General features: G+C 41.6%; 1 protein-coding gene across 1 annotated transcript; it reads right to left on the reverse strand.

Annotated features, from left to right (window-relative positions):
* Window positions 1-161: 161 nt before the first annotated feature.
* Window positions 162-14,150, reverse strand: RBFA (ribosome binding factor A). The gene is made up of 7 exons (XM_063130463.1): window positions 13,856-14,150; window positions 10,532-10,574; window positions 7,980-8,156; window positions 6,836-6,948; window positions 3,593-3,677; window positions 1,665-1,738; window positions 162-567 (listed from the first exon to the last, which is right to left on the reverse strand). The coding sequence occupies exons 1-7, from the start codon at window positions 14,095-14,097 to the stop codon at window positions 177-179; spliced, it is 1,125 nt and encodes a 374-aa protein (XP_062986533.1). The 5' UTR covers window positions 14,098-14,150; the 3' UTR covers window positions 162-176.
* Window positions 14,151-15,152: the final 1,002 nt, after the last annotated feature.

Below are 15,152 nucleotides of genomic sequence, written 5' to 3' on the forward strand. Positions count from 1 at the left end.
TGTTTAGCCCTTAGTTGAATGTCCTAGCAAACTATGATTGTGCAAGCAAGAAAAGGAGAAAGAAATCCATATATGTGAAGGAAAGTGGGATGGGGTACGCTCATGACTGTACAATACAGCCCACTGTTTGCTCGACTTAGAATATAATGTCTGAACTGAAACACAGTTTTACAGGTTTATTTAAGCTTTGTGGTTCTATTATCTACTTCCAGTTCATTTTCTATTTCTTCTGGATCATATTGTGGTTCATTTTCCTGTGAGGATGCAAATTCACTGTCTGAAAAATCTTCATAGTATTTGTCCATTAGATATTTCTGAGGTGTAATATCATCATCAGAGGGTTTCTTGGATTTCTTCCATCTCAATTTCTTTTGCTTTTGTATCTCAGCCAACTGTTGCTGTTGTTGCTCTGACAGTCCAATCCCTTCAATTTCCTTGACCTTTTTCAAGTTTTTGTATTCAATTATTTGCTGATTTAAAGTTTCATGATCAATTCCAAACAGATTAGTGTGGATGCCAGAGTGTGATGAGTCCAAAGTTGTGTCAGCCATGGTGGATCTTCGTTCACTGCAACAAAGGCAGAAAATAAGTAAAATCTACAGCTCTGACATATCTGATGTTTTTGCCCTTGTCTGACTTTGCCATTTCCTCTTCCACTGCCACCCATGCCATTTAGGAGGGTCCCGCTATTCAACAGAGAGATTTCTGAGAAGCACAGGAGGCTGCATTGAGGCGGAGGAATGGGGAACAAAACATTGGATGAGCAACCCTTCACTTGCATTAGTCTGGATGTATGCCCAAAGTAGTTTGAAAGCACACTTTTAAAAACTAGTTTTTCCAATAAAGGACACTTTCATTGCCTCTGGCCATGTTTGGACGTCACAATAACCCATGAGGGGTTAGCAAACTACGCACAGTCACTTATTTTTGAAATAGTCCACGATCCCCAGCCACACAAATGGGCTAATAAGCCACTGTGTGTAATTTGACTCAATCCCCTCCTGCTCAAACAGTGAAGCTGTTTCACCTCTAAAGTGCTGGAAGTTTGCAGTTAGGAAGCACCTGATCCAGCATCAAAAACCCCTGCAGCTACTCACCAAGGAACGAAAATTCCAAGTGCAGCAAAAAGAGGGTGGAGGCTAGAAAACCTTGGGGCTTTGCAGAATCAGGACAAAACTTCACACATAGCCTCTCCTAATCAGGAGGCACCTGATCCAACAAGACAACCTGGCACAATTACCCCACAGGAACGAAAATTCCAAGTGGACCAAAAAGGGGGAGAGGGCTATAAAACCTTGGGGCTTTGTTGGATCCAGGCAACACCTCATGCACAGCCTCTCCTAGTCAGGAGGCACCCAATCTAACAAGGACACCCTGTGCAATTACACTTTGAGGTGGGAAAATCTCAGGTGCACCAAAAAGGAGATGGCTCCAACAAACTCTTGGAAGTTTGCAGGATCGGGATGAATCTTCATACACTGCTTCCCCTAGTGGGGAGGCACCTGATCCACCTTCAAAACCCTGCACAATTACACCAAGGGGAGGGGGAAATCCTGAGTGCACCAAATAAGGAGTGGCACAAATAAACCTTTGGAAAATACGCAAAAATAAGGAAAATGCCCCAAAATGCACAATTTCTCCATGGCCTAAAGTGTATAATCTACCTGAAATCATTTTGAACCAATTCATTTTCTTCATTTTCAGGCCCAAAATCAGCAATTGCCAGTAACTTCTCAATCTGTAATAAAGAAAATTAAAAAAAACACACCATGTTTAAGATGTTCAAAAATAAAGTAATTCTGTTCACATTCAGACTTGAATAGGTTATTAAGGGTAGTATCCAGTGAGACACTACCACAATGCTGGTGTAAACAATCTCTAGTGCAATGCCAATAGCACCTGATGGCATGACCCATTGTGCTAGCAAGCACTATTGTTGTTGTGCTAGAGGTAATTTAAGCTAACACAATGTAATTTATATTAGCGTCACATTGGATATTGCCCATTGTCCCAGTTACTTCGTGTGCGCGTACAGCCTTCCAGCATGACATATCTCCTACAACGATAGAATATTTGTTTTTATCAACAATTAAAGTATACATTCCAAATGTTTTGAAAATAGCTTCTATAGTAGTAGGATGATTTTTGGCTTCCCACAATACTATATTCCATTGGTAAATAAGAAATCTTAGTTCTTCCCACAAGGATTTTTAAAAAAGATTTTTTGTTTGGGGGAGTGGCCTAAGACTCCTAAGAAACATAAATAAGTTTGCAATTCTATACATGCTTACCTGGGTGTAAATCCCATTGAGGTTAGTGGCATTTACTTCTAAACAGGCATGCATAGGACTGTGCTGCAAAATTGCATTTACTTCTATACTCTTGTAGACCTACCAATTTCTCTTTGTTTTTTGAAATAACTAAGTAATATACGTATTTATATTTTCTTGCAGGCGTTGTGATATTTATTCCATTCTAAGGAGCGTCCACACATCAGCTTGTGAGCCAAATGTGCTTCTGAACACAGCCTGTCTTTCTTGCTTAACCACTATGGTTAAAGCTGTGGTTTAAGGTGTCTTCTGAATGGGGCCCCAGTTTAAACTCTTGAGTTTTTCTTTTTAAAAAAATGATAACATTTTGACCGGAATCAACCAGCTGAAAGTGTACTTGCTTTTTTTCTCTTTTCTCCCCATCGCCTTTTCTTCTCATGTCGTGTCTCTTTAGATTGTGGCCTGATTCAGATGATATGATAATCAGCCGGGGGGGGGGGGGGAGAGAACTGTCCGCTGTGTTGATTATTGTGTTGTGGTGGTGGTGGGACACACAACAGACACACAACTCACAGTATGTTATTTTGTCAATTTAAACAACTGGGGGGGGAAACAACAAGCTGCTCTGTTGCTTATCCAGAGAACCGTTGATTAAAATGTATGGCAGGCTCCGTTATGTAATCTCCCCCATCGAGTGCACTATTCCAGAAGGTCATAGAGTTCTCCAGAAGGAGTGACGGAAAGCACCCCAGCCGCTTCTGTACAGCCAGCAGAACTTACAATGCATGATGGAATAGGGCTGGGAGGACTGATGGAGGAGCACCAGAAGGACGCTGGGACTTTCAGCCACGCGACCGGGGGAGGGGGGGAGGCAACATGCCGTATAGGAAGTACCGCAAAAATAACGAATGGGCAGTTGCCTCTTCACTCCTCCGTTGCCTAATATCTCATCCAAACGCAGCATGTAAGTCTTGTTTTTATTGGTTGTATGCAAACTGCTCTGGGAGACCTTTTGGCTGAGGAGGGGGCTAAAAATGCTTTTAAGTAATTACATAAATAAGGAAGTTAGGAGGGAGCTGAATGTATGAGCATAACACTGCTGACAGCATTTTGGATTTTGCTCTGTATATTCCATACAAGGCCTAACACATGGTGTGAAAATACTATTTCTTTCAACAGGTTGTTATGAATGCATCCCAAATGATTTCTCTGGCTTTTTTGTGGTAGTTGTATAGGAGGAATTACAGAAGTTTCCCAGCTCCATGGTACAATTACTTTACTACTCCTATTAACAAATAATATTTATGCACTCTCTTCCTTACTTCTCTCACAGCAGCATCTTCTTTATCTCTAAGAAACACTATTGAAGGAACATTTCCCAGGACCTGATGTGTAATCAGAATGTGTCTGTAATAAAATAAATAAATAAATTTAACATTTAAATCAGCTAAAATATTTGCTAAATGTTTGAAAATATGAGGAAACAAGAGAGCTCCTCTTTTAAAAATGCAACCGACAGCTTCAACATTTAAGGGCCAAACAGACAATGCTTTAAAGAAGTAGCTAGCAGCTACACTTTGCATTCGTTTCTATTCTAGACGAGGTGCAAGGAGCCCAATCCAAATCACCACCCTTCTCCCCCTGTTGACACACACACACATGCCTGCATGTAAATTAAGTGATCCATTTAGTTTATAGATCACCATTTTGCAACAGAAATTTGAGAAACAGGGCTCCCGGTCTGGATCAAGCCCATAGAAAGGGCAGTAGAATGGCTAAACCGGTGTCTGTCGGCAGTACTGGATTGGATGGGGGCAAATAAATTGAAGCTTAATCCAGACAAGACAGAGGTGCTCCTGGTCAGTTGAAAGGCAGATCAGGGAACAGGGATTCAGCCTGTGCTGGATGGGGTTACACTCCCCCTGCAGACACAGGTCCACAGCTTGGGTGTACTGGATTCAGCCCTTAGCCCGGATGCCCAGGTTTTCGCGGTGGCCAGGACTGCATTTGGACAGTTAAAGCTAGTGCACCAACTGTGCCTGTTCCTTGAGATGTCGGACTTGACCATGGTGACACATGCCTTAGTTACATCCCGATTGGATTACTGTAACATGCTCTACGTGGGGCTGCCTTTGAAGACTGTTCGGAAACTTCAGCTGGTTCAAAGAGCTGCAGCCAGATTATTGACGGGGGCTGGTTATAGGGAGCATACAAGCTTCACTGGCTTCCGGTCTGTTTCCGGGCACAATTCAAAGTGCTGGTTATCACCTATAAAGCCCTCTATGGCTCAGGTCCAGGTTATCTGAAAGACCATATTCTCCCATATGAGCTTGCCCATGCTCTGAGATCTTCTGGGGAGGCCTTTCTCTCAGTCCCACCAACATCCCAGGCACACCTGATGGGTACATGGGAGAGGGCCTTCTCGGTGGCTGCTCCAAGGCTCTGGAACTCCCTTCCCAGGGAGCTAGGCTGGCTCCCTTTGTGCTAGTTTCGGAGGCAGGCAAAAACGTTTTTGTTTCAGCAGGTTTTTGGAACTATACTGGACCTGTGTTAATGTATTGGATCCCCACTTTTAACCTGTTACAGTTTTTTTAAAAAATTAACATATATTTAATTTTACTGTAGGTTTAATTCTATTTTAACTTTTGTAATTTATATTTATATATTTTAATTGTACATGTTTTAATCTTGTAAACCGCCTTGAGTCCCAGTAGTGGGAAAAAGGTGGGATATAAATAAATATAATAATAAAAATAATAATTAATCTCCTACCTCTCTTGCTAGGGTCTCAATTTGAATAAAGCTCATTGTGCCTACTCTTGAGTAAAAATAAAACTTCAGTTTTGGCTTTATGTAGAACTGTGGACAATTATCCACAATTCTCAAAGTGTGAGGTAGGGCCACTTTAATCTTGGTTTGTGACCAGACCCTTTCCACGGCACCCTGTCAGCCAATTTTAAGAAACAAGCTGCTTTGTATTTATCCAGCCAAGCAGCCAAATAGTTTGCTAATAAAGGAAAAGGGAAATATGTTACATGTGTGTGTGCAAAATATTATATGCATATCTCTGTGTACATAAGTGAGCATGAGTTTGCACACCTACATGAGAGCGAATAAACTTGTATGCATATCTGTCTGTCTGTGGATTTTGTACAAGAATGTAATTATCTGAAGGAAGACAAGTAGTACATACATGTGGCTGAGTGTGCAGAAGTATATGTTATCCTAAGTATTCAACAGAGCAAACTAAGGCTGGGCTTCTTATTGTTTAAAGAAGATTTGGTAAATTTTCTAATCAAATATTGGTGAAGTATTTTGAAAGCATCAACTAGAGATACTTTAATATGAACGTCAAACCAGTTCATGATTAATTACAAAAATAAATTAGCTAATTGTTACTGTGAAACAATGAAAATGACTTTTTAAAGTGTATAATGAATTATGATGATCTTTACAATGATACATTAGAGATTTTATAAATGTGAACAATTCACTGAACATTTCTCTGGCTTTTATCCAGGAACATCATGGTCAGTCAGCCCACAATCACATGATTATAGGATAAAAATTTGGAATTAAAACCGAAAAACTGAAGTAAGAGCATCTATGAAAATTGCCTATGTTTTTAAAGGCTATGGCACTAAGTAGGCAGTGCTCAAGCATCACCAGCATTCGTTTTGACTTGAGAACATTTGCCACCAACGATGATTCGTGTTCCGGTTTGGAGATGCATGCAGTTATAGTGATCAGGATGGACAGGGAGCCCAGGGAGCACCAAGAGAGGTTCCTGCCAGCCCATTATTGGCCATGGGTGCTACTTTGGAGCCTCCAGGCCTACACCATGGCATTTGGGCTTTGGGGAATATTTCACCAAAGTGAAATAATAAAAATGGTCAATTGACTGGTACAACCACCCTACAACACGCAGATCTATACTCTTAGCATACACTGGTCCTTTTGAAGTTACCCATATGGCCTTATAGAAGGGGTGCAGAACCGCAGGTCCATGGATCACCCCAATCCAGACCATGCTTCCTCCTGGAGTTACTCCAGAGACCAGTGCTTATGCTCCAAGTCAGAGGACATATCCCACCACTCCTATCTCCTATGTCAGATTGGAAATAGCCGCAGGGATTCCCCTGCTGGCATGTTCTAGCAGCCGAACCCCCACTGCTATCTATCTCTGATCAGAAATCACAGGTGGCAGTGGGTGTTAGGACTTGCCTGCACCGGGGAGAGAAACTGCTCTTTCCCACACAGATGAATCCCACTGCCCCTCATCCCCACTGCTCTCTCCCATCTCAGATCCAAGACTGCAATGGGGATGCAGGATCCCATGCTGGGAGGAGGCACCATTCCATCCTTCTTTCCAGCATGGTGAAAAAAAGCAAGGATGAGATCAAGTGGTGGGGCCACACACCCTGATGAGACATCAAGGGAGGACCACACACCCCGATGTCATTCAGCCTGCAGGGGGCAATCCAGCCCCCCACCAAAAAACAGTTTAGCACCCTTGGCTTATAGGCAATGATGTTTGTCCACCTCTTGATACAGCATAGTAGTACCTTATACGTGAAGCACTCTTCTGCAGAACGTTGTCAATATAATCATCCTGTTCTGTATTGCCAGTAGTCCTCCAATACATACGGCATGTTGAAAAATCTGATGTAAGGGATGCCTAAGAAATTCAAAATACCTGCTTTAAATGCACATTTGACACAATGGAATATTATTATTATTTATAACCCTCCTTTTTCCCAGTACTGGGACAAGATTAAAACATGTACAATTAAAACATATAAATATAAATTTACAAAAGTCAAAATAGAATTAAACCTGCAGTAAAATTAAAAACATTTTAAACAATTTAAGAACAGTGATAGATTTTTTTTAAAAAAAATTCAAGACATTGGAAGGGGGAAATGAAAATAATGCTGTTACAAAACAGGGAAACCGAAGAGTATTGCTGTTATCTATTGTTATTTATTTATTTATTACATTTATACACTGCCCCATAGCCGAAGCTCTCTAGGCAGTTTACAAAAGGAATTATGGGCACCATCCTATTCATGTTTAAAGAGAAAAAAGTCCCACAATTTCCAGCATTCCCCAGCCAGCCACTGAGAAAAAATCCGGTTTTTTTTTTCTAATTCAGCATTTTCCTAAAAACCCACATTACTGTCATTCATGAGTCTTTTTTTCCGTTTAAGCATGCATAGGATTGCACCCTAAATTCTGACTTCTTTGAACTCTTTAAAACACATTTCTCCCTTTACCTCCTTGAACTTCTGAGGCTTTGGTGCAAAACACTTCAATAATGGGTCTAAGAACTGCAATATAAACCCACAATTCTGTATTATGGATCTCAGAGGCACACTGCAACATACAATAGTAAAATCCGTAGGACAGATTGCAGAATAGGGACTTCAGAGTTCTAATACGTTTCTGTCTTACAACTTAACAATGCAATCTTATATGTATGCTCATTGAATTCAGTGGGCTTACACCCAAGTAAGTGAGTACAGAAAAACAGCCTAAGGGCAATATCCTATGCATGTTTAAACAAAAACAACAACAAAGTCCTACAACTCCCAGCTTTCCCCCAGTCACCCATGCTGGCTGGGGTTGTTGTAGGACTTTTTTTGGGAATAAACATGCATAGGATTGTCCCCTTCGTGACTTTGCTGGGTTGAAACCTCTTGTACTTGCCTTAGACAGTTCCAATCTGAGATCATGAAGTTCTTGGCCAGCATCACAGGTACTCAGCACATCTCTCACGGCTTTAAACAACAGGCTATCCAGGGTCCTTTTACGTATACTGTCTTCCTTCTTCGCTTTTGGTGGCGGAAGCTTTAATACACTTGCCAAGTTGGATGGCTTGTATACCTTTAAAACAAAGATGGTAGAGGGAAAATACTGTTCACCGAACATAGTCAACTTCTTAAGGAGGAGAGGTCATGTACTTTAGGACCCAGTAGGGCTGCCCGCTTTTATTCTTATTCTCCCCATTCCCCCGTGCTTCTAATAGCAGCCTGACGCATAATAATCAAGAAGATAAAGCATGGCCCTGTTCAGAAGACACCTTACACCACGACGAATAAGGCTTTTAAAGCCATGGTTTAAAGTGTCTTCTGAAGAGGGCCCATTTCTTAGCACGGGGACAAGAGTTAAGGAAAGCTTCAGCACAGAGCTCTATGAATCTCACAAGCTCCCCAATTTTTACATGTTACCAAAGGTTTATAAAAGGATTTTGCCTCCACATTGGAGGCCAAATATAACACAATGCTAGAACCATTCTCAAAGTATACTGGCTTCACCACCACCACCCATCCTGGATTTCCTCAATAAAACAGGGATTATAGATTTGGGGAGGCAAGGTTATACACCTATAAATTTTGAGTACGGCCTTTTGCAGGATGCTAATTTGAAATGTGCTATTAAGACTCCTCTGTAACAATTAACTTTTTTATATATAAGTCTTTCCCCTTGAAGAAAAGCTTTACAGCATGAAATACATGGGGATATCAAATACTTATTTAGTTCAATAAACCTTCTGTGTACCTTCTAGAATTTCTTGTGGATCTTGTTAGAATGTAAGCCTATGAGGCAGGGTTTTGCTATTTTTATTTTACTCTGTACAGCACCATGTACACTGATGGTGCTATATAAATAAATTAATAATAATAATAATAATAATCAGCGCCTAGTGCTATCTCCCTCTTTTTGTGGTCTTATCTCTGTCCTAGGCCAACTGCTGATGAAATTACAAAACGGCAGAAAATACAAAATATCGTAAATTAGACAGTTCTTTCTAATTCAGATGTAAAGTGCAGTGTGACCTGTTTCACAAACACAAGCAACAGTATGGATTGAGTGTGGACTGTTGCTGAACCATGGCTTGTGGTGTTGTGTGAATCCAGCTGTGCTAACAAAACATGGTTATTTGGGGTGACCATATGAAAAGGACAGGGCTCCTGTATCTTAAACAGTTGCATAGAAAAGGGAATTTCAGCAGGTGCCATTTGTATATATGGAGAACCTGGTGAAATTCCCTCTTCAACACAAAGTTAAAGCTGCAGGAGCTATACTAGAGTGACCAGATTTAAAAGAGGGCAGGGCACCTGCAGCTTTAACTGTTGTTATGAAGAGGAAATTCCACCAGGTTCCCCACATATACAAAAGACACCTACTGAAATTTCCTTTTCAATACAACTGTTAAAGATACAGGAGCTCTGTCCTCCTTTTCATATGGTCACCCTAGGTTATTTAACCTAACAAACCACAAGCCATAACCCAACCATAAACCATGGGTTCTCTTTGTGGGTTTTTCATGGTTAAAAACCCATGGTTTGTTAGCATGGTTGGGTTCATACAACACAAAAACTCACTGTTCAACAACAACCCATACTCCACCCATGCTCAACCTATACTCTGGCTTGTCATGTTGTCATGTTGTGTGAACCCAGACTTTGGGCCAGTTCCTACAACATACCAGGTTCATTGGGGGATGTTTAACCCATGATGAACTGCAGCATGTGCCAGGTGACATTTGTGCAAACCCAGCTGAGGATTATTTGAGGGTTAAATAACCCTGCAACAAACCAAGGGTTATGCGAGAATTGTTTAACTCTCAAATAAACCTCAGTTGTCAAGTTCACACAACATGGCAAACACCAAGTGTGGGTTGTCTATTCAAAATGTCAGTCAGCACATACCACAGCTCATTTGGAATTAAACAACCCCCAATAAGCCTGGCATGTCATGTGAAACAGTCTCTCTGTGTATGTCCTGGTTCACACGTACATTCCATTCACACACACTCTTCCCCTAACCATGTAAGATTTGATTTAAACCTCCCTGCCCACTGAGAGCCATACGTGCCTTCCCCCACATGGGGGAAGCAAATGTCTTAAATGGAGAAGGCGGTACATAGGAATAAGTCCCTGTGCACTGTCTTCCTCGTTTAAGTTGCACTCCCAACAGCCTGCTGAACAGTTACCTAACTGTGCTGGGGAACAGGACACACGAGGAGTCGTCTCCTCAGCACAACAGTGGCAGTGCGAGTGTGTGGGGAATTTGGTGGTGAGGACGGTGGCAGCATGGACAGTTGTGAAAGGCCACATAGAAGGCCTTCAAGGACTGCATGTGGCCTGCAGGGTTGCCCATATGTGTTCTGGTGCAATGTGCCTATAAAAGAAAACTTTTAAAAATCAGCAACACTTTGCTGACAGAACAAGATTTAAAAGTCTGACTGTTCTTACCAGGTGAGAGCCCAGTGTAGGACTATCATACCAAAACTTCTTCCTTTTGGGAAAAAAAGAGGATCATATATTAATATTATGCATTTAATGGTTGCAATAACACACCAACATTTTACATGTGCATCTTTTACTTGTGAAAAATGCACCTTAAGCATTATTTTAGGAGGAAGATGTTGTATAATTTTCCTAAATCAATGAGTAACAGTGCTGCTCATGATTGAAAGAGGCCAGTTTAGAAACATACCATGACTCAGAGGCTACAGCTATTTTTCATGCTTAATTGTGTCTATATTAATCTGCATACTTGGAAAATAGCAAGGCTTCAGCCAGTCGAAATAATGTTCTACATTCATGAATGTTCATGAGCTGTACAAATATGGCTTGTCTATGTACCTTGACATTATAATTTACTTTTATTTCTCATGGGACTGCTAGGATCAGTCAGGTTCTAAACCTCTATCTGCCTGAGCTTATGTAATATAATGGCTAGGTGGGTGGGCAGTGAACAAGGATATTGCAGTTTCAGAACTCACCTCCACCTGGAAGACTAAGTAGCTTTAGGTAAACCACTATCCCCTCATCAGCCGCATCTGCAACATGGTAATAATACTGTCCTACCTTACATGACTGTTGTAAGGGTGACTGAGATAATGACCCGGTTCACACGACATACCGGGCTCATTGTGGCTTATTTAACCTATGAGGAACTGTGGCACATGCCAAGTACCATTTGAATAAGCAACCCAATGTTAAGGTTGCTGCCCGTCATCTAATCCCAACCATCAGGAGTTATGCGAGTGTTGTCTAACTCTTACATAATTCCCAATGGCCAGGTTTGAACAGGGCAAAATGATTCCCGGTACATGCTGCTGCTCATTGTGGGTTAAATAACCCATGATGATTCCAACATGTCATGCAAATCAGGCCAATGTATGACCAGGTTCACATGACACCACTGGGTCATCATGGGTTTTCAATATGCAATCCCCAACTGGGGCAATCAGAGGTTGCACCATGATGCAAGAACCCAGTCCTTGTAGGTTACTCAAGGCTTAAACAACCCTTGCATAATTCTCAATTAATAGCAGGGTTTGTTTAACCCTCAAATAACCCACAATGATCAAGTTCAAAAGACATTGCCCTGATCAGGAGTTGCATAGTCAAAATGGCAGCTCCACATGCCCAACCTGCATCACCACTAGCACTGGGCTAAATAAACATGACCTGTGAACCAGGCCTATATGAATGAGATACTCTGCTAAAACACTACATAAATACTAATTTATTATTGTGAAAAGAAACATATCAGGTACCATCTATCTACACTTATCCATCTTACAGCCTAGCTACAGTTATCTACCCTTTGGTAACCTCACATTTGGATAACTGCAATGTGTTATATGTGGGGCTGGTCTTAGAAAACTGTCCCAAAACTTCAGATGGTCTAAATGAGGGCAGCGAGATTATTAACAAGCACTGGCCAATTTAATCATATTACGCCAGTAGATTATAAATTGCACTGGCTGCTGGCCCAATTCAAAATGCTGGCATTGACCTACACATCCATAAACAGCTTGAGGCCAGATTACCTGGAGGATCATTTATTTCTATATACCTACCCAAAGATCATTTTCAGAGGTTCTTTCCATAACTGGCGCCCCAGTTATGGAATGCCCTCCCCAGAGATGGTTTCCTAGAGCCAACACTGCAGTCTTTTCAGTTCCAGGTGAAAAACATTTTATTCTCCTAAGATTTGTAGTCCTCCAAACCGCTGCTGGTTTATATTTTGGGTTTATTTTTTTAAAAAATTAAAGTTTTATATTGTTTTACTCAGTATTATTTTATGGTTTTACGTTTTGCTTTCTGAACTGTTCAGAGAGCTTCCATACCGCTGTTGAGTGGTATAGAAATGTAATAAATAAATAAACCTCTCATTCTTGTGCATTTAGTTCTGACAAGATCCTATAATGAGCAAATGCTTGTAAGATCAAGAACTTGAATTCCTGTCTCCATTTGGCCAATTTCCCCAATAGTTTGAGTCAGATTTTGTTTATTTATTAATAGTACTTACATATAAATATTTAAACTCATATTTAAATACACAATTCAAACAATTTCAACTACAGTAATAATAAAAATGCACTTAAATATACTATTAAAACAATTTCATCTATAATAACAATACAAAACAATGTAACGGACAGTAAGATGGAGCAGCATATGATTAAATGCAATTAATTACAAGCCTGGGTGAACAAGTCCATTTTCAGGAGGTGTCTGAAGCATTTCACATTTTCTGCCTCTCAAACATCACAAGAGAGGGTTTTCCAAAGGGTGTCCACCACAACCACCAAGAAGGCCCACTGATAGTCGTGGAATGACCAGCAAGGCCTCCCCTGAAGATCTTAAAGGGTTGGTTTGGTGTATATAAGGGAAGATATCATATGATCTTTAAATTGTTTATTTTGTCTTTGTTATAAATGAGATATCACAGCAGAGTAACTTTAGCAAAAATATAGATTAATGCCTTACTCCTAAAGGATTTGGGTCCACCCAGTACTGATGGACAGGTAAAAGGTTCTTGACAGGTGGCTATAGGCTATTCAAAGCGACTTGCAATATAAACCCAGCATAAACAGATGCAGCCTGCAATGGTTTAATATATTTACCTGGGAGAAAGTGCAACTGAACTCACTGGTGCCTACTTCTACATAAATATTCAAAGGACTGTATCCTGAACATACTATTGCATCCTGAACATACTATGGGGTAAATCCCAATTTAACTCAGTGGGGGGCTTACTCCAAAGTAAACATTCATAGGATCGTAGTGTAAAACGGCTTATATTCATCAACAGAAAATGTCTAAGAGTAGCCGCAAACCTGTACAAGCAGAAAAGACAAAATTCAGAGGAGGAATTTATAAACTTTCTTGTAAACTGAAGCCACAGATGATGTCTACAGGACCTAACGCACATAGCTGGCGCTTTATGAGAGCTGAATGGATGTGAGCAAGCATGCCTCTATGTTAGCCTTCTCCAACCAGGAGCCCTCCAGATGTGTTGGTCTGTGACTGCCCCAACCAACCATGGAAGATGTAGTCCAATACATCCGGAATTTGGGGAAGGCCGTTCCGTGGACCTTTCCGAAACGACCTTCGCTATATAGAGATGGTCAAGGGGTTACAGGTCTATGTTAATAATCCACGACACGGTTGCCAGCCCTGGCTGTATTCGCCGCCCGCTTTCATTTCATACAAGCGCTCCTACCGCGGGTTCAAGCCCCGCTCTTCCCGTTTGGAGGAGAGGGGAGGGGCCCCACTCACTTTTTTTTAGAGAGGAACTTCCTGAGCAGATTCCTGGAGCCGCAAAGCACGGAGGAGCAGTGCAGAGCCCGGCAGCCGGGGCACTTCAACAGGAGCAGGCCGCCAACTAGAGCAGGCCGCCATTGCTGCTGCTGCTGCTGCCGCCGCCACCAGCACCACGAGGCTGCAGCCCTCGCTGTTCCGCGAGGCGGAGTCGCTTGGGCCGCGGCGGCGAAGGCGAATCCATTTCGAACGCTCCACATTGAGCGTTCGGGGGTTTTCGTTCCAAACGACCCGTCGCGGGCAGCCTCGTTCTTCCTCCAGGCCCTCGCTCGCACCGTCAGGCTTCAGCGAGAAGGCTTGCGCCAAATGGCTTCTTACACAGCGCCCCTGGCGGACATAAGGCGCTCTTTCTGCAACGGAGCCGCTGCCAACCTGCTAGTTCCAAACATCTTTTCTGGGAATGATCAGAGTACCCACCACGAACGTATTTATGGCGCTAGGGGTGGCGACAGCCGACAGAAAGCTCTGGCGTGGGCTGGTCCATGAAGTCACGAAGAGTCGGAAACGACTGAACGAATAAACAACAACACCTTGAAAAGCAAAAAGTAGCTGTGGTGGGGCATAAGAAAAATAATCCAAAACTCCATATTCCAAAAGCAATAGGGGTGGGGGTAGGTGTTTGATGACCACATAGCTTGAATATCAGCCACTTTTTTTTACCTCTCCCCCTACTTTTGATTGGTTTACCATCTTGCCTGATGAAAAGTTCTCGAGAATTCGATACCTTGCACACTATTTTGCGACTTTTAGTTGGGCTAATAAAGCTATTTCCCAAATAATATTGGAGCCATACTTTATGAAACTTATCCAGAATTAATTTCTGCTGAATTTAGTGACTCCCACGAAAATGGGCATAAGTTTGAAATCTAGGTCTTACTTCTGTCTCGATAAGTATAGATCAGACCTATGTGTATTTACTCAAAAGTAAGAAACATCTAAATTTTCTCATCCTCCCTGGCAGCAAAAAAGGAACAATAATCAAATAAACGATTATTTTCCATCCCTTTAATGATACTTCAAATCAGCTGCCTGACATGGTCGCCTCACTGCTAATGGTAGGGCCAGCAAGATACTTCCTCCTTACAATACCGCATTCACAGCATCGTTTCAGATCATTAGCCACAAACTTTGCTCTCACACAGATATCTCAAAATATATTTCAGCCTCTGCTTTAGAAAGAGTTATTGTGAGGCTACTTTTGTCTTTTAGTGGCTTCATATTTGAAGCCCAAATCTATGCTCCTTTGCTTGAGAGT

Source organism: Elgaria multicarinata, chromosome 7, assembly GCF_023053635.1.
Source record: "Elgaria multicarinata webbii isolate HBS135686 ecotype San Diego chromosome 7, rElgMul1.1.pri, whole genome shotgun sequence".
In the NCBI taxonomy this organism is placed as follows: domain Eukaryota; kingdom Metazoa; phylum Chordata; class Lepidosauria; order Squamata; family Anguidae; genus Elgaria; species Elgaria multicarinata.

Coding starts and splice junctions, on each gene's coding strand:
- RBFA (XM_063130463.1), bottom strand. CDS start 14,097: ATGTGGAGCGTTCGAAATGGATTCGCCTTCGCCGCCGCGGCCCAAGCG. Junction 8,157..10,531: donor CTACACTGGGCTCTCACCTG/GTAAGAACAGTC, acceptor TTTGTTTTAAAG/GTATACAAGCCATCCAACTT. Junction 1,739..3,592: donor AAGATGCTGCTGTGAGAGAA/GTAAGGAAGAGA, acceptor TCTTTATTACAG/ATTGAGAAGTTACTGGCAAT.